We start from the raw sequence: 26,551 nt of genomic DNA on the forward strand, positions 1-26,551 counted from the left end.
ACATCGTTCTAAGTACAAATAATTGTTTTATAAAAAATAAAAATTGAATCCCTCCATTATTTTTTAATTGAATGTGTATGTGATTGAATATATCTGTGTATATGATTAAATATATTATAGATTTCTAATTAATACAATACAAATTGCGTGCATCTACGGTTTCTTTTAGCTTTTTAAGTGGAATAATTTAAGAGAACTGATTAGTCTCTTATTATTTTAAGGATTTTATTTTATTTTAATTTGTTTTATTGTAAATCTAGGTTTAGGTTTTCTGAAGACTTAGGTTTTAATTTATATAAGTATAAGATTTTTGTATTAGACATTTTTATATTGCTAAAAATAGTATATTTATACTTTTAACGTGTATTTTTTGGACAAATAATTTTTTTTTTCAAATATCCCTGTCTCGGTTCTTTAATATGCTGGGTATCATTCTAAAATTATGTTTTTCTAGTTCAGTTAATCCAATTACGGACAAATACACTCATTTTATAATAATTCTTTTCTCATTTTTTAATGACATATTCCTGTCTCTTGTTGTTCTTTAAGAATTTAATAATTTTTTTTTATGTGCAATTTATCTATGTACCTTCTTTTGCTAAATAAGATTATTAATATTATTATTATTATAACCCACTGACGATCGTAATAAAATCATGCTTGCCGTATAACCGTATAAGAAAAATAACATTTTAAGTCATAATAGAGATATTAAAATGCGGTAGAAATTCTTTTTTTTGCTCATCTATTACATGCCAGTTATTACGTAACAAACATAATTTTTTTCCAAAAAACAGTAGATTGTAATTCAATTAAATATTATATCCTAAGAAGCAAAAAAAACGAGACCATTTTATATGGCATCGTATATCAATTAGATTCTAATTGAAGTGAACCATAAATCCGATCAGATCGAATGAAACGCGGGGTATAAGCAAAATTAGAAAACCGTGAATCCTGAAAACGTCCCGGGACGATCCAAAAATTCACGGTCTAACGAGCAACGTCCCGAAATTCGAGTTGTTGTTAGTAAATACGTAATTCCTAAAACTGTAAAGTGAAGAAAAGCATTTAATTAAAACTTTTCTACGCCCCAAACTTGTTTCGTTGCTTTGGTAACAGTGGAAGGGATTATTCTTAAAATCATGATGAAAAAACGGTTTGCGCTTAATTTTTAATAAAAAAAATTCAACGGCCAAGGTTAATTTAATATCCTGGTCTCATCAGCGAAAACCATCCAGAAAATCCGATAATATAAAAGGAATTTCTTTTTTTGGCGGTACGGTCTGCATGAGTAAGTACGAATCTCCGAAAAAAGCGTTTTTCAGATAATAAATTTTTTCTATGTCCCTTATTATATCATTTTTATAGCGTACATACTTGACCTCCTAAAGAATGCCAAGAGTTTTTTTTTTCATATTTCCCCCTCAATTTTTTTTTCCTGAATAAGACTCCTTTGTGCATAATTTATATAAGTGTGATGCACGTTTCATTAAAATTTAGTAGCGAGCGGATGCATTTTCTTTTTAGCAGTTGATTCGAAACCCTACTTTCCGGCGAGAAACGAAAGCAATTTGATTTTATATGCAAAAAAAATTCATCTACCGGAATTTATCTTAGCCGATTTGAGAGCGTATGAGAAGCCCTTTTTAATCAAGTGACGCTCTGAAGACCTCCTATATTTAACCGCGATTTAAATAATCACACATGAAGCCGCCACAGCTTCGCGTATTAGGGTAAATAATTAAAAAGCAGCCCCGTGGTTTGCGTTCTTTAAATAGAAACCACCCGAATGCAAATAAAGGCCTCGAAGGCCAACCATCAAATTCTAGTAAATAACGGCTTTTCCAACTCTTGATCCGCTTAAAAACCAGCGCTATTTTTAGATAGATCGGCAACATTTACTTAAGAATTTTCATTATCAGACCTGATGTGGCGTGCTGATTTTCACTTGCATGGTATTTTCACCATTGGTGTAGGTAATATTGGAAATTATATTTTCAGTTTCAGTCAAGCCACAAACAAATTTTAATTGACTTTTAGCTAAAGTGTATTTTATTTATCATTGGAATTATTGAGAACTAGTTAAAAATTATTTATATTTAAAAATATCTATCCATTCCTCTTTTTCTTTTGGAAAGTACCTTAAATAATTGTTAGATATTATTAAAAGCTTCACAAATAAATTTTTTTTTATAAGAACAAGCCTCTATTTGTAAATACAACGATATTGGAATTATTGAGTAGTTTTTCTATGGACTAAAGTAAAATTGATATTATCAAAGGCTTTTTGAGAATCCAAATATTTTAAAAATCACGTAATCAAAGTAGTAGTTTTGGTTTTATATGAAAGGCTTTAAAATCGATAAGAAATCCAATGGACACAAAAAATCTTGGTACTGTCAAAGGCTTTACAAACATCTGGATATTGAATAGATTTTAGAGCCTTTTTACTAGAAAAGGAGTTTTTTGAATAGATTAAAAAGTGTTGATACAAAGAATTTGCACAACTGAATATTTGATTGATAAAAGCTGAAGAGTTTCTTTGTCAGAAAAAGGCCTTAAAATTGATACTGTCAAAGGCGTTTCAAAAATCCAAATATTTTAAAAAATCACGTAACCAAACTAGTAATTTTGGTTTCATATGAAAGGCTTTAAAATTATTAAGAAATTCAACAGGGTAAAAAAATATATTGATATTGTCAAAGGCTTGACAAAAATCTGAATATTTAACTGATAGTTCATATGAAAGCGGAAGATACTAGAAAAGGGGGTTTTCAATAGATTGATAAATGTTGATACTATCAAAGGCTTTACGAATATCTGGATATTTGATTGATGTAAGCTGAAGAGTTCATTTGCTAGAAAAGTTATTGCGTAATTTTTCAATGGATTGAACTAAATCTGGATACTGTCAAAGGCTTTACAAACATCTGAATATTTGATTGATGAAAGCTGAAAAATTTCTTTACTAGAAAAAACCTTCATTTGTAAATACAACAGCGTTGAAGTTATTGCGTAGTTTTCAATGGATTGGACTAAATCTGGTTACTGTCAAAGGCTTTACACACATCTGAATATTTGATTGTTGAAAGCTGAAGAATTTCTTTACTAGAAGAGGTCTTTAGTTATGAATACAACATCGTTAAAGTTATTGCGTAGTTTTTTAATAAATTGAACTAAATCTGGATACTGTCAAAGGCTTTACAAGCATCTGAATATTTGATTTTTTTGATTTATTTGAAATACAACACTATTGGAGTTATTAGGTAGTTTTTCAATTTTCAATGAATTGAAAAAAATCTTGATACTGTCAAAGGTTTTACAAACACCTAAATATTTAATTGATGAGAGTTGAAGAATTTCTTTACTAGAAAAGACCTTGATTTGTAAATACAACACAGTTGGGGTTATTAGATAGTTTTTCAATGGATTGAAAAAATCTTGATACTGTCAAAGGCTTTACAAACATCTGAATATTTAATTGTTGAAAGCTGAAGATTTTCTTTACTAGAAAAGGTCTTTATTTATAAATACAACAGCGTTGAAGTTATTGCGTAATTTTTCAATGAATTCGACTAAATCTGGATACTGTCAAAGGCTTTACAAACATCTGAATATTTGACGGATTAAAAATTTTTTTGATACAATCAAAGGCCTTATAAAAATCCAAATATTTTAATGTAATAATTATATTAATTTTATTCTCATATGAGTTCCTGTACTGAAAATCTATATGTCAATTACTTCGAGTATTTTCCATAAGAGCTCTATGAGAAAGAGAGTGATGGATAGAAAATTTCTACATTTTACTTATAGTCTTTACTCTTAAGTGTGATACGTCATTGAAATGGTTATTAATAGAATTATTTAACTCTTTTATAGTTTAACATTATGTCCATAAGACGAAACGTCTTATCATCATTTTTATGTTAGCCATAAAATATTTTTTATGGCTTTAAATAATGTAAAAAAAAAATTAATTTCTCTCAGATTTTTCGGAAATTATACAGATTTTCTTAAATTTCCAAATGGCTCTTTAATACGGGTCAAATGACAGAAACTTTACTATAATTTAATTGACTTTGGATCATATATGGTTTCCGATATCTCAATGGTGATGGAATCAAAAGCCTTAGCTAAATCATGACAAACACAAATATTTATTATATTTTATCATAAAATACCATTGTCTGACACACTGTATAATCGACTATATATAAAACTCATGTGATTTGAGGTATATTTAAGGCCTTCTCAAAATTAAAATTGACAATCAATTAAAATCATCTCAATCATTTAACTTCTTGTTACTTTAAACAAAAATAAAAATATATAATTACAAGTAAATACTTTGTAAATTTTACTTTGAAAAAAAAAATAAAACGAACCTGTATAAATATAAATCCTTAGGACGCCACTGAAAACGAACTTATAGGGCAAGGATAACTTCCGCGATGTATGATCTTGAACTTATAATGACTAGCTGTGCAGCGAACTTGGCTATATTAATTATGTTGTTAGCTTAAACACGTAAGGCAATTTTTCATTTTCCGATCGTATAAATAACCCATTATTAAGGAAAATGTGGACTTTATTAAGTATGCGTGCATAAAATTTATCTGTTCGCTCTTTTTTCTATTGAACCAGCTTGATTGCATGCCAATTAGGATTTATTCATAGCCTAAATAGGCTGATCAAAAAAAAATATCTGATGAGTTTTTTGACGAATTTTAAAGGACTAATTTTTCAGTCTGTTTTTTTTTTTTATTTTTAAAATGCTCTCAGGCAAAAGATTTCTTTAATTTTCCTTTATACTTTTAACAAAAGCGTTGCCCGGCTGTTGGATAAAATGTCACTCACAGCTTTTTGTCTTGAAACAGGACAGGAGGACGAGAAAAACACTTTATTTTAAAACTTATCCAGAGCACTTTCTATCACCTCAAAGGGAATCAATAGCAGAAACTTCTAGGTGCGAAAGCACAAAAAGCTTCCGCTAAAGAGTTTATTTTATTTTAAATACAATTTTATGTTTCCATATTATCACCATTTGAGTTAGAGGATATAGTTGATTAGGCACATTGTTAAGTGCATTTCTCTCAACATTTTCAGTTTATTTCAAAAAGTTTATAATAAAAATATATGAAAATATTTTCCTTAATCCTTACAACAATGGGAATTTATTTAACATGCAAAAAATGTTAACTCAATGGTGCAACTCATATGCTCTCTACAATAATTGAATTTTGTTAATTAATGTGAGAATAAGAGGTTTTTCTCTTTTATTTGTCTTGGAATGCGCACAATTCACGTCGCATACATTCAAAGGACTTGCGCAAAACTCAGAAACGTTCAGCTAACGATCATTGCACATCCCATTTTGATCATTAATAATTTATACAATAAGTGAATTAATAATTAAAATAATTTAGAAACCTAATTTAAAATTTTCATTTTCTATCTCTTTCATACTTATTTTGGCTCAGTTTATTAATATATTTATTACTATACTCAGTTAATTGCGCAGTTATAAAATGCGTAAAATTCTACGACGCATAAATTGTGCTCGTCATGTTAAAGACTTGACACTTACAGTATCTTATTTTATATAATTTTTATAAAGAGCAGTATAAAATGCGCACAATACCAACGCGTATAATATTTGATTCGACATGCGCAAAATTCAAAAATATTGAATCGACGGTTATTTTGGTTCGTTTTTTAGACCTATACTATAAGTGAATTTTTTTGTAAACGTTTTCTATCTCTTTTCTACTCGTTTGGTCTCGATTCAACATGCGCAAAATGCACAAATATTGATTCAGCGGTTATATTGGTCCATTTTTTGAAGTGCCTAAAATTCCACGGCGCATTAAATGCGATTTAAATTTATCTTACCATAAGAAATTTTATTTAATAAAAATCTTAAGCATATTAACTCTATAATGTAATAATCTACTAATAAGGGTAATTATTTTGCTAATACGCAGTTGTAATTTATTATCACACCAAAAATTTACACTAAGGCCTACCGCACACTGGCAACTTTTTAATCTCGGCGATTAAATAGTTTAGTCACTAAAAATTATTGCAAATCTATTTACAACGCCCAATGATGACTGAATAGTTGCTCCGCAACCTCAGTCGAAATGGATTTCCTAGAAACAGCGTGCGTTTGTGCTTTGATTTTAAAAAAACGTCGTCAAAAAGGAAAGCGAAAATTTTGGGTCCATCCTCTGATAAGTAAAAGACTTTTAGATGGGCAATTTTATAAATTGTTCAGCACTTTGAGGGAACATCCAAATAAATTTTTTAATTATTTCCGTATGAGTATACGAAGCTTTGATGAGCTTCTGGTGTTGATAGGTCCTCATATTTCATACCAGAATACACAATTACGAATGGCTGTGCCGCCACAGGAAATATTGGCCGTAACTCTAAGGTAAGAAAAAAACTCATTTTATCGAAAAATATTTATTACGAAGAAATATATTAGTATTATAAGCATTTAATGTAATTCAAGCAGAGACGACATTTCTGACTCATCATCAATTTGCTGTTGGGACGTATTTGCATAAACCTGTACCTGTCCTGCGGAAAAGTCTGAAATATATTGTGCTGCAGTATAGCTTGGATTGCGATTGCTGCTTTGTATAACATTGTTATAACCTTCTTGGTGGTAGGAATATGTTGGCGAGTGCAAATCATCTCCATAATGTGATCCTTCTGCACTAGTTGAAGGAATATTTACAGCAAGACTTTTGGCAGTATTTTGGTGGTGCAAAGCATTTGCTTCATGGGGAATTTGGTTTTGGCCGCTTCCCGACATACGAACGCGTCTTATCACATTCAGGATTTCCGTTCGTGCAATAAATTTTTGGTCTTCATTAAATTTTTTTAATGAAGGGAGTAGAGACAAAAGAAAATATTTATCTTCGTCAATTTCATGCTCTGTATCCTTTTTTCCCTCAAAATCTGAAGCAGAGATTCCTCATATGTTTTCTGATGAGTTTTCTTTTGGTAAATTTTCTTTCTAGAATGGTCAGTCTTGGCACCAGTACGAAGTTGCGTAGCTTCACTAGCTTCTGATTCTTCCTCTCTGGTTTCTGTGTTATCTTCCACATCATCAGTACCTTGTTCGAGACTGTTGTAACTAATTCTGCTTTCTATAGAATCCCGCAGAAATAAAAGCTGCTCAAAGTAAAGATATTTCCTTCTCTTTTTAGCCCCAGAACCAGAGGCAATATTCTTTTGAGCATCGTACTCTCTTTTAAAACATGTCCTAAGATTTTTCCATCTTTTTTGTAACTCGTTACCTAAAAAAACATTATGTATATGATATGATGTATAAAACATGATGTATATTAGACGATTTTTTTTTTAGGTATTTAGCAACGGGAAATAGCTTTGCATCACTACATTATGAATATTTACTTGGAATTACAACGATACGAAAAATTGTAAAAGACACATGTGAGAAACTTTGGAAATGTTTGGTGCCACTCTATATGCCAAAACCGGATCATGATGACTGGATAAGAGTTTCCAATGAGTTTAATGAGAAAACACAATTTCCCAATTGCATCGGAGCAGTAGACGGGAAACATATTAGAATAAAAAGACCTGATAAATCTGGGTCCGAATTTTTTAACTATAAATCTTTCTTTTCTACTGTTCTTCTAGGCATTGCAGATTCCAATTATAATTTTATATATGTTGAAGTAGGATCTTATGGATCGACAAGTGATTCCAACATATTTAAACAATCGGCATTTTCGCATTTGCTTGACAATATTCCGAATGAAAAAAATCTTCCTAATGATGAAAATGGAAAAGCTATGCCGTTTGTGCTCGTGGGAGATGAAGTTTGACACTTTTGCTCTCTCAAAATTCGTTTTGAGGCCATATCCAAGCAGAAATTTAACCGTAAAACAACGAATCTTTAATTATAGACTTTCGAGGGCACGTAGAATGATAGAATGTACATTTGGAATTTTAGCCAACAAGTGGCGTATACTCCACAGGCCTCTAGATACCCAAGTTGAATTTAGCGACTCCATTACAAAAGCATGCTGTATTTTACACAATTATGTGAGAAAACTTGATGGACTAAATTTTGAAGACACCTTTTATGAATGTCCATTGGAAGATATTCCTGCTCTTGGACTAAGGAGCAACAATGAAGGGTATACAGTTAGAGATTATATTGCAAATTACTTTATTTCTCCTCAAGGGTCTGTTCCTTGGCAATATGATAAGATTTAAAAATTTATGTTCTGGTCTTTTGTGAATATACAGGGTGTTTTTTAAGTTGAGGTTTTTTTTTTAGCACTAAGTATATAGAACGCAAGAAAATAAGAACTTTTATAAGAATAAAATGTTGTCTTAAATTGTCTTGTTTCTGAGATACAGGGTCTTCACGTTTTACATTTTGCTAACTTAAACACACTGTATTTTGGAGGAAAGCAATTTCGATGATAAAAAATGTGATTATAAAAAACTTTATTTTTTATTTAAATGCAATGAATATTTTTATTATTTGGCAGAACAAAAATTTGTAATTTTTTAGGCCATTTTTATTTAACATGTTTTTTCATTCATAACCGAGAAATCGATTGTTAAAAAAAAACGACATTTTGTAGGTCAAAATAAGAACAAAAGTTCCTATAAACAGACGACCTAAATTGCTTAGTCTCCTAGCAAAATGAAAAATTTTTACACCCTGTATCTCAGAATCAAGACCTTTTTGGACAAAATTTTATTCTTATAAAAGTTTTTATTTTCTTACATTCTATATAGTGTTAAAATGTAAACCCCAAATTTAAAAACACCCTGTATATGTTTGAATAATTCTGTAGGTATGTTGAATCTGTGACTTGATAAACATAAAATAATTTGGTAAAACTTACCTTTTTCATTCTTTTCCTTATCCCCAAGTTCATTCCAATTCTCAATGAATTTTTCACATAATTCAGTCCATAATTTTTTCTTTAGATTTTTATCTGAATATTCTTTTTGTTTCGTATTGTACAATGCTGGTTGTTTTTCGACTTCAGTAATTCAACATCTATAGCAGCCATTTTTGTTGTAATTTGCCGGCTTATCGACAAATATTAACTACAAATCAACTTTTTTCAAAGCAAATTACCAGTGAGCGCGATCCCGTTTAAAACAAGCTTGTTCTATTTTATCAGCAACTGTTTCGTCTCTCAAAGAATCCAACAGGTTGGAATTTTTTAGTTGCCGCAACTAAATAATCACCTGTGTGCGGCAGATCATAAATATTATTGTGTTCTATTTTTATGATTAATAAGTTGCCTATCTAAAGTTGCCAGTGTGCGGTAGGCCTAAGTTATCTTAGTAGCAACTAACATAAATCAGAGAAAAACAAACCACGTGTGGTGGTTTTTTTGGGGGTTCAGGTGGTTTGTTTTTCTCTGGTTATAAGGCCGACCATATTCCCACAGAAAATGCCTTTTGGTATGTTTGTGGCTATATTATGAAAAGAGCACTTGAAGTTCATATTAACTGTGATACCTGCACCAATTTCGGCAAAATGTGTGATGAAATTGATATAAATAGATTATTTCTTCATTTTAAGGCTTATAATTCCAGTATATGTAATTTTGGTGGCTTACAATCTCCGCCAGAAGGGTTTATTTCATAATATATATTTAAATTAAAGGAAATATTCAATTGTAATTTTGAGAAAATGTGCATAAACCAGGGAATAACTAACAATTTATTTAACATAATGAAAACTATTAATTATGAATACCCTTGTGCACATTTTCCAAAAACCTTTATCTTAAAATTTTTTATGGTTGAAAATAGGTTGAAAATATTGAAAATATTTTACACCATTAAATATAATAATAGGGTCTTAAAAACAAATAAAGATAAAAATGTTTGAAAACTAAAAATTTTGCGGAATGTATAAATGTACCTAGGTTTAATTTAATTATTGCCAATGTATTTTTGTGTTTCATTATACAATGAGCCAATATTATTTCCTCAAAAAATGAAAGTTTTTTTAGAAGATTTTTTGTTTTTTCATTATTTATCCTCACTTCGACACAGGAAAAAGGGAACACGCAATAACTTTTTTATTTTTCAAGATAAACAAATGAAATTTGGTATGTTAATAGAATGGTTATAAAGGCATATTTTGACGTATTCAATTGTTTTTTTATCACTTCCGGTTGAACCGGAAATGACAAGAACTTTCTTATTTTAAATGGGACACCCAGTATATTTTTTCATACATTTGTTTATCTTGAAAAATAAAAAAGTTGTTGCGTGTTCCCTTTTTCCTGTGTCGCCCGGTATAGTTTAGGTAACTTCACTATACCAACAGTAAAATAATGTAATAGTTTTCATTTCAAATTCCCAATAAAATTTTTAATCTATTAATTGTCGTATTTCTCTCCGTGTACGGAACTATTAAATTGCCAAAACGATTTTTCTCCGTTACTTTATATGTAGCGCTAGTCATTTAAGCCCGCTCAAGGGCACCAAAATTGGACCCCAGAAAATCAACGGTAAATGCGGGTTTTGTCGCTTCTCGGTGGTTTGTTTTTCTCTGCATAAATTATGAATGAAACATATAAACCGGGCGGTGCGTCGCCGAGCGGAAGACATAGGAAATCCCATGTAAATTTTAATGGGGTCAATTATTGGCTTCCCTGTAGATTTTATAAAAAAAATGTAAGATAACTTTTTAAAGAGACCAATCTGGCAAACCCTTGTGCAAAGTTTCAAAAAATTTTAATAAGCGAATGTTGAATTATTCAATTAAATGTAATTGCAAAATTAGCAAATTTTCGGTTCTGGTAAAACCAAACGGGCACCAGTAAAATGAATATTGTCACTGACGTAAGGAAAAGTATCAATAAATCAGCGACAGTCGATATTTGAAAACAAGTATCAATTATTCAATCGACGAAAAAATAAACTTAGAGCCTTAGAGAAACAGTTTTAGAGCAGTATCTGAAATGTTTTCAGTTTATTTCCCCACCAAGCCCATTCCGTCCATTTCAACTATTAAACGTATTGTCAATAAGTTCGAGTCCAATCGTGATATTAAATAAAAATTTAGATAAAAAAATAATGTTAACGTGTCTTACTTTGAATGTATGGTTGTGAGATTAATACAACGAAAAAAAAAAACATTTCTTGTATTCGGCTGTACGTCAGATTTGACAAAGCCTTATAACAAATTGTTTGCTGGTGGCTGGTGTCTGGTTTTACCTGAACCGAAAATTTATAGCTATTATTTATTTATTTTGCTATTTATAGCTATATATTTATAAACGGTATAGCCCCTGGACTAAAAAACAAATTGTAATTAAACATAATTTACTTACAGCAATACATAAAAGGCACAAAGACATCCACACAGTATTCATCTTACTACAACATTAAATGCCACCCAAATAAAACAATACAAAACCGCTTTCCGAATACGCATTCAACACTCAAATAACACAAAGTTCTTATCTACCAAAATTTAATAAAATCACATCGCATAATATACATTCCAGGCGAGTGAATCTAAGAAACCCTAAACCTACGTCTGGGACAATTTGAAATAATAATACTAATAGATTGGTGAAGGCGCATATTTCATCACAACAAATTTGCACCTCGGTGCGATTTGAAATAATTCTTAATAATTGGCGAAAGCGCCAGTCATATTTCAGATATTTCAAATATTTCAAATTGGCTCGGACCCCTGTTTAAGGAATCGCCGAGACTTATTTTACTCTAAAACCTGAATCTGGCGGCACCGTTGCCAATAGAACCGCATTCATCAGTAATCCAATTATTTTTCACGGTATTACCAGTGTGTTTTTAATAATTTTATATTAAAAGAGTGTAAGATGCGGCAACGTTGTATCGTTTCGCTTTATGGCATGCATCGAAGTTTATTATAAAATACTGAACTTATACCGGGTGGTGCGTCGCCGAGCGGAACATAGGAAATACCATGTAAATTTTAATGGGGTCAATGATTGGCTTCCCTGTACATTTTACAGAAAAAATTAAAGATAACTTTTTGAAGAGACCAATCTGGTAAACCCTCGTGCAAAGTGTCAAAAAATTTTAATAAGCGAATCTTGAATTATTCAATTAAATGTAATTGCAAAATTAGCAAATTTTCGGTTCAGGTAAAAGACCAACAAAATTACAACAAAAATTAACATAATTAACTTTAATATCCTATACAGCTATCAAACTATTAACACCTGAATTAAGTTTGTCAAAAATGGCATATTTTGGGCTCGAAAAGTCACCCATAAAGTTTTTTATATTATATAAAATGCACCATGCATACCACCTCTATAAGTGAAAATTGTGTATATAAAGCATAACTTAACAGAGCACAATATGAGAATTTTGTTTTACCGATTTTATTAATTAATAATTTAATATTTATTCCCTTAACCCATTCGCGGACAAAACAAAATTTTTGGGGTCTTCCTGGGACATTTTTTTTTTAGAATCGGCATGTCTTATAGTCATAAATTATATGTCAGTTCGAATTTTTTTGTTTGTGGTGTTTTTTCGTAAAGAAACAGCCAGACTGCTATTGCAGACCTGTCCCTTTGGATAACAACTTGCGTTATATAGGGACAAGACTGCTTATGCAGACAATATATTTATTGAAAGGTTGCAGGTACTACGAAATAATATATCATGCATAAAAATAAAAGTTTTTATTCACAAAAGTAAGAAACTACAAAAACCGAAATTCATTTATTGGAATGAAAATTTTCAAAGCATTGCCCAACACACAATGGGGGATGCGTTTCGCAAACCTTACATCTCCATGATGTCTGCCCGCGTTTGTCATGCTTAGAACACTCCCGGCATCGCAGGAAATGACTTTTGCGTTTGGAGTTGGGCGGGACTGGTATTTTTTCTAAGACATGTAGAACTCTAGGTACAATTGTCTCCTCAGCTGTAACGTGTGTCGCAGGGACTGAAACTTTTGCAGCTTTTGCTGCACCTTGGTTCGCCAGTTTTCTTCCGTCTCTCAAATTGTTTGGAATCCTAAGTAATCCTTTAATGATACTTTCCCGAAATTGAAGTAAATTTGTTTTTGATTTTGTGATATCTCGATACAGCAAGAAACTATTTATAACTGTAACATCTAACAGATGAAATATCACCTTTTTGTACCATCTGATTGATTTTCTGTGGCAGCTATAATAGGAAGTAAACTGATCACATCTGTCTACCCCTGACATATTCGTGAATTTCTTTTGGCTTTTGTAGTTTTTTCCCATAAGAATTCGAAACCTCTATCATCGTTGGGTGAAATTTGGTAGTAATGCACAAAACATCGCGCTTGTCCTTCCATTTGCTGACATACACTTTACCATTTCTTTTCCAAATATGGTCGCCTCTTTTGAGTTTTTTTGTCGTAACTACTTTTGGGTTTTGTTTTCGATTTGATCTCAAAGTACCTGTCGAGTGAGTTTTTCTACGAAGGAGAATTTTGGACAACCCCACGCTATTATAATAATTGTCCATTATCAAGTGATGACCTTTATCTAAAAATGGCTGCATTAGTCTGAATACCAATGCCTGTAGCTTGGAAACTTCTCCATCGTCCTGTTTTCCTTTATATATTTCAATGTTATGATTGTACCCATTTGGAGAGCATAATTCAAAGAATTTATTTCCATATTTGGCACATTTATTTTTTATATATTGCCTAAAGCTCAATCTGCCTCGGTGCAATAAAAGCGACTCATCCAGTGCTAATGCCTCTTCCGGGGAAAAGGCTTTTTGATAATTGCGTATCAAAATTTGTAGCAGAGAAGTAACTTTATTCAGACGATCGACATTTTCTTTTTCCTTGGTCCCGTAGGAATTGCTCATACCTCCTTCCAGTTATTACGTTGGAAAATATGGGATGATAGTAAAGGGGATCCAAGGAGAATGTTGGAAAACGTACTTGGGCTTGAAGAAGTGACAATCCAAAAAACTTACACACTTCTTCAAAATTGGTGTTCGGAAATGATGCCATTCGCGCATACCTTGCATTGCGGTCTGTTGGTCGTTTCCATTTTTTTCCCCCACTCATTAGTGCATGATGTCAAAAGATCCATCACTTCATCATTCCACAAAGTTTTGAAAACTTCCAGTGGTGATGGTACATGATCAAATCTTAATTTGATCCCAGCATTTGCGTTGTCAAAGTTGAAATCCGGAATGTCTTCAACGTCGCTGTGCCATTCCTTATCGCTGTCTAACTGTTTAGAGCTTGGCGATGGTAAGTGCGTCATTCGATGCTGAACTGATGTCCTCGTTCTCAGAAGCGGTACTTTCTTGAGTTTCATCAGAGCTATTATTTGATGGAACATAGTCTTTATCCCCACTTTCAGAGTTATGATAAGGATCCTTATCACTTTGTTGACTAGCCTCATCCGAACTAGACGATGCTGATTCAGCAATCTCGACTTCATCATAAAACTTCAACAGCCTAGCTTCTTCTTTTTCGTCCATTTTTCTGCAAAAAAGATAGAATTTACTGGTACTGCCGAGACAAATAGCTAATATAATAAAGAATGTCACAGTATGTACTTGCCTATATTTTCTGGCGAGGAGGGGCTCATGCAATGAGATGTTTTTTATCTGTTTTGGTTACCAAAATCTATACACATAAAAAAATGTTGAACCTAACCTAACTACCACACAACGAATTTTCGGGCTACACAGCTGCAGCTACATAAGCAAAAACGTGTAAAAATAAAATATTATACTGTGCCCTAGTTATTTATTGTGTGCACTACTTTTCAATGTTAGTTTTCTATTATCACCACCAACTCCAGATTGAAACTGGCCAAAATCATATGTAAATACAATTTCCAAAAAAACTTATTTTTCACCTCTAAAAGTTACCGAACACAGGTGCACTTTATTGGGACACAAACCACGTCTGATTGTCTAACCTTATGTAGATTTTGTCTGCACTTGCAGTCTTGGCGCCAAAAGATCAGCTGACTGTCAACACATGCGCAGGTTACATACATGCATACTATACGCTTCGTGGGACGATTCTCAGTATTATTGTAGTATTTAGTGGGACACAACAGATCTTTCTAAACCTTAGTACACGCTAATAACGACTGCAATTGAAGACTTGTCCTCTGGGGACGATCAAATTGCGTCTTCATATGCAGGCGTGTCCCTGCACGTCTGTCTGCATATGTAGACGTGTTCGTGAATGGCTTAAGTATCACTAGAATCGAAAAATTCTGTCTAGTCTCTTAATTGTCTTTTAACTAGAAGAAAAAAATTTTTAATTATGCAGTATCTCAGAATGTTTATAATCTATTTTATAGTTTGTGCAAATTTTATTCTGGGGTGTAGTGTCTCTATATATTTTAGAGATTTGACAATTATTAATGATAGTTTATACACGTTTCATGATCTAATAATTTTTAGTCATTGGCAGACTTGTTTACAATTTTTGTAATAATAATTTATGTGTGATTTTGTTATTTATAATATCTGTAAAAAATATATTTGTTTAAGACGTATTACGATCTTGAAGATTTTATTACTAATAATGCTACCAAGTGCTTTAGTTTTATTAAATTTATATGTAATAGGCCAAAGAGGTTTCAAATATTTACAATGATAACCTGAAGAAGAAAAACGTACAGGCTTAAATTCTACAAATTTTATATAAAGCGCAGTACAAAACGCGCACAGTTCCACGGCGCATAAAATTCCATGTGACATGCGCCAAATTTAAAAATATTGAGTCAACTGTTATTTTACTGCAGCATATACTAATATCGTCTCAGTGAATTATTCATGAAAATAAATATTTATTTATTATTACTTTTATTCTTTGCCGCTAGAAGACCCGTCATTTTAAAACGATTTTAGTTATTTTTTTTTTAATATATAAACCTCTGTTGCTATTGACATTTCTGTAATACATTCTGTCCTATAGCACCATGCCAAATTGCACTGAAACATAAACGGTTTAACTCCTACTATAAACGTGATTATTAATTAGCTCCCACTAATTGACTTAATAGGCCCTAAGCAGTATTATATATTAATTATTGGGGCGTACGAATAATTTGCCTCCTGATTTACACAATGCGATAATCTTAATTTCTGTACAGCAATGTTTATTTGTTCCTAAATTGCTGAGTTAGGTAATAATATATAATGGATATACGGCTTAATGGCTGTTGTAGCAGAATCATCATTTGCGTGTATAAACAAGAGCTGAACTTGACTGGAATATTATTAATGTGTTTAAAGCATTAAAGTTTCTGTTAAGATCACCTTCAGTAAAATTAAATATTTATAGTCTGTTCTGTATTAGATGCTTAAAGATGGGTGTCATTAAAAAATATCCATTTCATATACTTTGTCGTTTGTTATTATATTAATGCATGCTTATAACGTTCAAAATATCTAGAGCATCTGAAATGCCTTAAATATGCCGCAATTTCCTCTACACACTCTAGCTCAAAATTGGCTTGAGCATAATAGTAAACGCCTGTAATACATAAAACAGTTTTATCGCTGTTAAAGACAATAAAACAAACAGGAATCAGGCTATAAAACGACTAATTGGTATAAAACGCGGATGGCTAAAAAATAATTAGGCGATAAAAACTAAATGGTGCTTGTTTTAATTTAAATAATACTGCATGCAATAGTGTTTTGGTCAGTATTTATTAGCCTGAAGGCCAACTACCTAAATTAACTAATAAGTTACGGACGTCCATACATGGCTGCTGGTTATACAATAGTTTTGTTTTCGTTAATTCAATTTATTTCCTCTCTATTATTAATTTTTTTAATTAACGAGGGAATTAACGAAGAAAAAGTAGTTTTATGGTAATTGGATTTATGATTTTTAGGGAATTACATATTAAATATATGAAGAAAAAGGCATATATTTGATAAATTATTCCTGCTATATTATATTATTAATGTGTCTTTTCCCACGAAATTTTAAACGTAAAAAAGCACCTTTTTTTGAGCATAATTTTAATGAATATGATTGACATGTTGTTATGAACCTTTTTGCTTTTCCAATAAAAATAACATGCTTAGAATTCCTATATTCTAATAAACATAAAAGCTGTGCGCAGAACTGTTACTTTATTAGAGTGTTTCGACTGCACGAACAAATAACAACAAAATCACGTAACCTATACAATTCCCCCCAATAAAAGCAAAAAGCAGCATTAATGATTGAGTTCTCGTTGCCAAGTCTGTTTTTTCACGGCCTTTTCCCCCCTCTCATTTATTTGCTTCTATGGTTCGGTTCCTTAAAAAACATCGTTTCGCTTTTTATTTCTCTGTATTGGCAGAATGAAAATATCGTTTTACGAAGCTGTTTCAAAATTTTAAACAACAATAAGCCACATTTCGATTTTATGTCCGTTTGACAATATAAGGGGGAAGAATCGGGCTTTTGATAACCATTCTGCCTTTCAAACGCTTAATAGGCACTTAAAGTTTCTGGTATTTTCCGAAACTTATCAAAAGCATTTCACGTCGTTTGCAGTTGCAATAAAGTTGCATCGTGAAGCATTGGAAAGTCAATTTTCCACAAAATAAAATACGATATATTAGAAAAACTGAAAAAAATTTCCATTTTTAGAGGTAGTAACCCATCTCAGTCGAAAGCAGCACTAAGAATGTTAATAAAATCATGATGTAGTTGCGACCTATTTTATTTGTTATAATATTTTTTTAAAAAATAATATCTGTATTTTTATATTAAGAAGTTCAATATGATGTTCAATTTTTAATTTGTTACCCTATAAATTTACTTTCAATAGTACTGAGTAAAAAATTATTTTTTAGATAACCTGGAACTAGAGTGGACATATAATATTAAGTTTGCAAATATTGAAAGTAAGTTTATAGGAGTCACAGCAATTTTTATTAGGTAATAATTTAAATAATAATATACTTTATTTAGCTTAATGAAGATAATACGCACACTTACGTCAATAATTAAAAATAAAATCGAAACTCAATAAAAAATGTATGATAGAAAAATAAAAGTTATTAAAATAAAGAATGCGTTAAAATTCTAAAAAAAAGAAAATGGTCTTAGAATTGACCTTGAGGTACACCAGTATTTAAGATCCTCTGCTTAGAAATTGTTATATTGTATGAGAAAAATTCTATTACTTACATGACTAAAACCAATCCACTCCTCTACCTCTAAATCTACATATTTCAAATTTGCTTAACAATATTCTGTGACTCACAATCAAATGCTTTTAGTAAATCGCAGAATATCTAATCATTTATCCCCAGATAATATCATTAGTAGATTTGTTATCTAGGAACCCAAGTTATGCTGAACACTACATTTTTTACTAAAAAATTTAAAATTTGATTTTTGACTAACTTTTCCACAATCTTAGAAAGAGTTGGCAGCAGAGCAACTAGGCTGAATTCAATAAAATGGAATTTTTTATTACAGGAGTGCCTCTAATAAGAGACAAAATAATTTGTCTCTTATTATCACGCCAATATCTCGAATTCTAGAAGTCAATATTTTGAAATTATTGATTTGTGGATCTTTCTAAAGACCTTTTAATTTTTTTCTGTCGAAAATATATTCACTAAAATTCAAGAAAATTGAATTTTTATTCCAGGAGTGCCTGTAGGAGACAAAATAACATGTCTCTTGTTCGCATGACAATATCTTAGGTTCTGTTAATTTTATTTTAAATTATTGATTATTGGACTACTCTATAAACCCCTATAGTCTTTTCTGAAAAAATGGTAAAATTTTAGAAAATGCATATTTATTCCAGCAGTGCCTGTAAGAGACAAAATAATGTGTCTCTTGTTCGCATGACAATATCTTAAGTTCTGCAAATTAAATTTTGAAATAATTGATCATTGAGCTACTCCAAAGTCCTTTTTAGTCTTTTCTGCATGAATGACTAAAATCCACTTACTAAAATTCAACAAAATTGAATTTTTATTCCAGGAGTGCCTGTAAGAAACAAAATAATTTGTCTCTTAATGACACGCCAATATCTCGAGTTCTAGTGGGCAAAATTTTGTAATTTTAATTTGTAAATATTTCTAAAGACTTGTTTAGTCTTTTCTAAAGAAATACCTAAAATTCTAAAAATTTAAATTTTTATTCCAGGAAATTTTGAATATTTTCTTAGACGAATTGAATCCGATAATTATTATTTACACTACTACGGTACCCCTGTAGTTGTGGGCAGGTGCGCCGTCATTTTCTAAGTACTACTTTTAATGATGAGTGGATAAAAACATATGGCGCCATCTAGTGGCCTCCCAGATCGCCAGATCTAACTTCACTTGATTATTTCTTGTGAGGTTACGTAAAGAATCAAATTTAGAAGTGAAGGTACGTTAACGTCGACGCTTTAAAGACTATTTATTTTATGTCTTCTATGTCTCTTATTAGCACGTCAATATCTCAAATTCTAGAAGTCAATATTTTGAAATTATTGATTTGTGGATCTTTCTAAAGACCTTTTAATTTTTTTCTGTCGAAATAGCTAAAATAAATTCACTAAAATTGAAGAAAATTGATTTTTTGTTCCAGGAGTGTTTGTAAGAGACAAAATAATGTGTCTCTTGTTCGCATGACAATATCTCAGGTTTTGTTAATTAAATTTGAAAATTATTGATTATTGGACTACTATATAAACCCCTATAGTCTTTTCTGAAGAAATGGCTAAAATTTTAGAAAATAGCATATTTATTCCAGCAGTGCCTGTAAGAGACAAAATAATGTGTCTCTTCTTCGCATGACAATATCTTAAGTTCTGCAAATTAAATTTTGAAATAATTAATCATTGAGCTGCTCCAAAGTCCTTTTTAGTCTTTTCTGAAGGAATGACTAAAATCCACTTACTAAAATTCAAGAAAATAGAATTTTTATTCCAGGAGTGCCTGTAAGAAATATATAATTTGTCTCTCAATGGCACGCCAATATCTCGAGTTCTAGTGGGCAAAATTTTGCAATTATTAATTTGTGAATCTTTCTAAAGACTTGTTTAGTCTTTTCTAAAGAAATACCTAAAATTCATTTACTAAAATTTAAGGAAATTGAATTTTTGTTCCAGGAGTGCCTGTAAGAAACAAAATAATTTGTCTCTTAATGGCACGCCAATATCTCCAGTTCTAGTGGGCAAAACTTTGTAACTATTAATTTGTGAATATTTCTAAAGACTTGTTTAGTCTTTTCTAAAAATATACCTAAAATTCAAAAAAATTAAATTTTTATTCCAAGAAATTTTGAATATTTTCTTAGACGAGTTGAATCTTATAAGTAGACATCTACACTACTACAATACCCCTATAATTGTGGGCAGGTGTGCCATTATTTTCTAAATTCTACTTTTAATAATCAGTGGATAGGAACATATGGCGCCAACCAGTGACCTCCCAGATCGCCAGATCTAACTCCACTTGATTATTTCTTGTGAGGTTACGTAAAGAATCAAATTTAGAAGCGAAGGTACGTTAACGTCGACGCATTAAAGACTGCAGTTAGGGAAAAGGTAACCCAAATATACGGTAGTTTAGGCAGTTAAAAATCGTGAATATAATTTCTGTAAGAGATTAAAAAATTTGTTTCTGTCCTATTAATTAAATGTTGAAATTATTGTATCGATATTGTATACGCGTAGTCTAAAGACGCATGGAAGGACAGCGAATCTTCCGGATTTATGGTCAGCCGCGTCACCGCTAGGAGGTCAGTTGACAGTTCAGGTTAGTTCAGTTCAAAATATTGGCGCGAGATTTAAATAGTGATAAATAAATACGGTGAAAATAAATATTTTTAGTAGTCGTAAGTGATCGTGTTTAGTAGTGTAAGTGTGTAAATAAATTTGTTGTCTATTTTTGTGCAATCGAGTATTTAATTTACACCCTAAGTTCATTCCTGTCCTCATTAATATAATAAGATATCTTAAGCATAAGAAATGTTATTTCTACTATTTAAAAAAACAAACTTAATACCTATCTCATTAGATATAAACTTCAGTATAACAAGAAAGTCAATATTGGATAGGGAAAGCGTAAATAAACGTTTTCCCAGTTTTCCTAGGCCGAACTCCCGGACTCACTATTTAATTAAACCTCGACGACTCAGTTTTAAAGTTTCCAGAACAAAACCTCCCTTGTACGAATGATATTATTAAAATTACCTTCCAATATGGTCCCACCAAAGTCATTACCATATTTCGAAAAAAACATTTTATAAATAAAACGTAAACATGATGATTTATAAGTTTTTTAACCCGGATCGTAATCACATTTAGATTTGAATCATGAACAATAATGTTTTGTAAACATGCAACAGTTATCAGTAGATAAATTATAATAAATCTTTCGGTACGCCACTGTTCTGGAATAAATTTATTTTATCTTCAAAACAACAGTAGATTTAGAGTCTTAATTAATTAAAGGATTTAAGCACAACCATTATCCTGAAGGGAGGGTAAATCTGTCCAAGCAATAATTTTCGTTTAAATGACTATGCTAGAGCAAAGGCCTATATTTAGCAAATATCTTATTAAGATGCTAATATGGTCCCAAAATTCGTACCTTGATAAATTTATTCGAAATTTAGGCGACTTAAAAAAACTAATTCCTCTTACGTTCAGAACATATTAAAGTGACTGTTAAAAGGGAGGTAAATATAAAGCTGGCAGCTATTTTTCATAAGAGCACCATATTGTTTCGTATATTAAAAAAAAAGATAATGGCCTATTGTCTTCTTTTGATCCTTTTTATTACACAAGTTTTCACTTTGCTGCGAATTTTAAGTTAATACATATTCCTACCTAGGCAGCCTAACTCATATGTAATTGTTCTGAGCAACCGTTTGCCTAAGGGATAATCTTATGCTAAGCCTTACAACATGTTTGTTATCAGATAGCAACATAGTAACGTAAAATTGAAAGTTTAATGCTCGAAGGCAATTTTACTTTATCCACAAGAATAACTTTAGACAACGTTGTTGTAATCTTTGGAAAAACATCACCTTAATTTAGTTAAAGGTATCATTACATGAACCCTTTCCTTTGCCTTGGCTCAAGGAGTAAAATGTCGTTAGATCCTGGACAGATGGCCGCAAGTAACAGACTGCCCGATAAGACCTAAAACTCTCTTATTCCACCGGGATACTTGAAATTTAAACCCTGGGGTCAAAGGGTTGGTAGATGTCCGTTCATATACATTGATAGTTTGTTAAACACTATCTTAGGCCTAATTGTTATGTAGGCGTGAGACTTCTCACAGAATTCATTATTGGGAAGTTAGTTTAGGAGTTAGTAGGAGTTAGTTAGTTAGTAGACACAGTGGTCTAAAGAATTTAGAAAGACTTAATTGTCCTAAGAAACCACAGTTTTTAGATTTTGATAATAGGAAAAAGAATGCGGTGTTTAATTTATATTTGTACCGGGTGTGTTTTTAATAGTGCGAAAACAGGACGAATTGAAGCAAAAATGTTGTTATAATCATAGTTCTTAGATTTTAAGCTACAAGATGTAATTATGTAATGTAATTATTTTCTGCAAAAAAAAACGTTTTTTATTCATCTTATCCTTAACCCCCCCACCCACCCCACACAACTTACCAGTAGAAAATTATTTTCAAAAATAATTTTTTTTCCAAAATAATACGTGTAAATAATTGCTGGTTTCGTCATTAATATCTAATCTAATAATAACACAGTTTGTTTATTTAAATTTGATATAATTATATATACGTATATTAATAAATATTTAATATAAAAACAGTGTTATTAGATTTGATATTATGGACAAAAAACGGTGATTTTTCAAAAGAATTTCTTACTGGGCAAATGTTTGGGGTGGGTGGGGGGGGTAAGGGTTGTGTTGATGAAAAACAATGTTTTGCAGTAAAGTATATATTCAACATTTAATTTAATGACACTGTTTATTTAAATTTGATAGAATTTTATTTATAAATATTTAGTAGAAAAACGGCGTTATTAGATTGTATCATATTGTCGAAAATTTATGATTTTTCAGAAGAATTTCATTAAATATTTGAGGTGTAGCAATCGAGTTTAAAAACTAGATATGTAAATTGTGTGTCAATTTTTTCAAATGCTGAAATTTTCTTGCTTTTTTTAAACAGAATCGTATATGATATACGTATAATCTACAGTTTAATAAATTTACCTTGGCATATACGATTGATAAATATACCAATAGTTTTAATTTAAAAACTGTATTTTTGAACCTAGATAATGAAAAGTTGTATATAACAAACAAAAATGTTTGTAAAATTTTGTAACTTATCTTACAAAAACTGAATTTCCACTTATATGTGATAAAAAAAGCAGAACTACTACAATTTTCATACCGATACACTTTTCAGGCAATTATTTTCTGCAAATAAAACGTTTTTCATTTACCCTACCCTTACCCCTTCACCCACCCCACACAACTTACCAGTAAGAAATTGTTTTAAAAAATCATTGTCTTCAAAAATAATTTAAAGTCATTTGAAAACGAAACAGAGCCTATTTTGGGTCCCTCAGAACATTTGCGAAAAAATCCTCGGACCCGTCAATTTTTGATTCAAGGGGGAACCATTTTTTTGCTAGTTTCGCCCCCCTAAGGGCAAAGCTCTAGCGTGGGTGACAAGGGCCTCCAAAATTTTAAATGGAAGGGGGGGTCGAGTGATACCTTGTTTTGAAGGTATTTTTATGTGGATTATAACCCTAAAGTTTTAAATCTTTACTATTTGCATAGAAGATCCAAAGGCTAATAAAAGTTACAAAAAATTTGAAAAAGTATAATTTTAAATAAAGGGCTTAATGATAAAATGAATCAAGTAAATGTTCAAAATATTGGCCTTCGACTTCCATACAATAATACAGGTTTTGTTCAAACCTTTCCCGTACATTTTGCAAAATTTCTGGGGTGATTTGATGACATTCATCAATTATTCTTTGTCGCAAATGGTCTAGCGATGTTGGCTGACTAGCATAAATTTTAGTTTTTAAATGGCTCCATAAAAAAAATCTAACGGGCTTAAGTCCGGAGAACGAGGAGGCCACTCAATAGCTCCTCTTCTTCCAATCCATTGTCCTGGAAACGTTTGGTCCAAATATTGACATAGTGGGGTAGCGCCCCATCTTGCTGAAATACTAGACGATTTTCCAAGTACTCGTTGTTATTTTCTAGTATCTCCACTAATGCTGGATGAATTGTATTTTCTAATAACTTCATGTTAAATTGCCAGGTAAAAAAAGGTGCCTACGATATGTTTAGGTACCAAAAATGCCAGCCCAAACATTTAATTTTTCAGGATGTTGTGTATGCACCTCACGAAATATTCTGTGATTTGAATCAGCCCAATAGCGACAGTACAGTTGTGACGATTCACAGTACCGTTTAGGAAAAAGGAGAATTCGTCAGAAAAACATACATTAAATAAAAAGTGTGGATAATTGGCGGCTTGTTCAGATATAGTTTCACAAAATTGTACTCGCCTATCAAAATCGTCTTCGCTTAGTTCTTGTATGAGATGCATTTTGTACGGATGAACCTTGTTTTTTTTAATATCTTCTGAATGCTGCTTCTCTTAATACCAGACACGGTTGATAACTTCCTTGTGCTCAGTATAGGATCTTGCACAATATGGCCTAAAATAGCTACTTCTGAAGCTTCATTCACCACTTCATTTCCGTTTCGCGCTTTTTATTAGCCACAGACCCAGTTTCCCTAAATGTTTGAACCAATTCCAAAATGTACTTGCGATGGACCTGTCGATTAGGGTGTTGTAGTGTGTTAAATTGCTGGGCAGTTCTATTAGCATTTCATTGTTCATTGTTCGCAAAAAAAAGAGAAACTATTTCAACTCTTTCAGCAAGTGAATAAACTATTATCACACTCAATGTTGTAACTAACTAACTTTAAAGGGCTATTTGTTTGACACACTATGATCCGACAGCAGTAATTGACAACCACTATTAAACTTCAAAATGTTGCTATAATAACAGTCTCAACAATAACCAAGAGTTCCCTTGCAAAATTGGCATAGATACCTACGGGTATTAAAAAAAAACAACAGAAAGTACGGTTCACAATGTAGGAGGTCAAAATTTTTTTGTATTTATTTAACTGCTAAATTTACAAGCATTTTTTTTCATAAAAAATGTTGACATGTTTTTGTAACTTTTATTAGCCCCTGTATCGACTAGGCAAATAGTAACGATTTAAAAGTTTAGGGTTATAATCCACATAAAAATACCTTCAATTACCATTAGGTGCTTTATAAATTTCCAATCTTGACCTAATTAAAATAAATCATCAAATTAAGTTTAATTAAGCTAAATAAAGTTACTTCTTCAACTTTCTCCCAAGTAGTAACCCATAACTAAAAAATAAATACACTATCTAGCTGAATTTTGCCAGTTTATTTTTTTCAGTGTACTGGTAATATCTTCATATTTATATCCTCATCTCATTCTCAGGTATCCTAAATTATGATGATAAAATTATGTTTTTTCTCATGCAATAAAAACACTAATGTATTTATTCACCTTATCCTTACCCCCCCACCCACCCCACACAACTTACCAGTAAAAAATTGTTTTCAAAAATCATTGTTTTTCCAAAATATCACGTACGAATAACAGCTGGTTTCGGCTTGACTTTATAAAGGGTCATTTATGATGTGACATTTGTACATTATTAAAAGGCCTTTAAAAGGTCCTAATAAAAGAAAGCCATTTGCACATTTGCATAGATATTAAAATAAAGACAAAATGGCATAACCTATTTGTACTCGACTCCCATTAACCTAAAACTCATCTCTTTTCTCGATCTACGTTACAATTCTCTATCGTATCGTATCGTATACAGGGTGTCCCGTAAATAGTGGTCCAAATGAAAACTCCCAATAGATTGGACTATTTCCAATCAGAATAATCCAACATAGCTCTAACGAAAGTGTTACGGTTTTCGAGATATTTGATTTTTGCGAAATTTTAAGAAATACCTACCTGTAATCAGTTTTTATATGGTGTGTCACTAAATGAAAAAAAATCACAATTTCTTCGGTTGGATATTATTTGCCGATAGATGCGCTTTATGATGCGTATTGAAATTTTTCAGTTATGCAAATATTTTCTACAGGAAAAATTTTTGAAATGGCAATATCGGATTTTTTTTTTCTTTTTAAAAAGTTTGAAGTCTTATGAGGCAATAAAATAATAATATTGGTGCCCATTAGCGTAAAAACTTATTTATCCCATGCCGTATTAAAAACAAAAACTTTTTGAATTTTTCGTTAACCTCAAAAAAAAATGGTTGTTTTAATGCCGAAAGAACTATTTTGTAAAAAAAAAATCGTTTTTTTTTTCGATGCAAATTAATTCGGTTTATTTGTGTTTTGCAATTTTACAAAAGGTGTTCAAAATGGCCACCACCTGCTGCTATACACGCCCTACACCTTTTTATAAAGGATCGCTTAATCCGTTGAGCGTGGCCAGCTCTATTTATCTCTT

At 31.3% G+C, this 26,551-nt stretch overlaps 1 protein-coding gene across 2 annotated transcripts in view; it reads right to left on the minus strand.

Annotated features, from left to right (window-relative positions):
• LOC126748682 (probable G-protein coupled receptor 158) overlaps positions 1-26,551 on the minus strand; it is a 288,292-nt gene that overhangs the window by 182,818 nt on the left and 78,923 nt on the right. The window contains exon 1 of one of the 2 annotated variants that reach the window (XM_050458062.1): positions 11,367-11,454. The exons of the other annotated variant lie outside the window; for it this stretch is intronic. Within the exon in view, the coding sequence (XP_050314019.1) occupies positions 11,367-11,376 (10 nt within the window). The 5' untranslated portion in view covers positions 11,377-11,454. Of the gene's footprint in view, positions 1-11,366; positions 11,455-26,551 lie in introns of those variants that run through there. 2 annotated transcript variants of the gene reach the window in all.

The sequence above is a fragment of the Anthonomus grandis genome, chromosome 22 (genome assembly GCF_022605725.1).
Source record: "Anthonomus grandis grandis chromosome 22, icAntGran1.3, whole genome shotgun sequence".
NCBI lineage: Eukaryota > Metazoa > Arthropoda > Insecta > Coleoptera > Curculionidae > Anthonomus > Anthonomus grandis.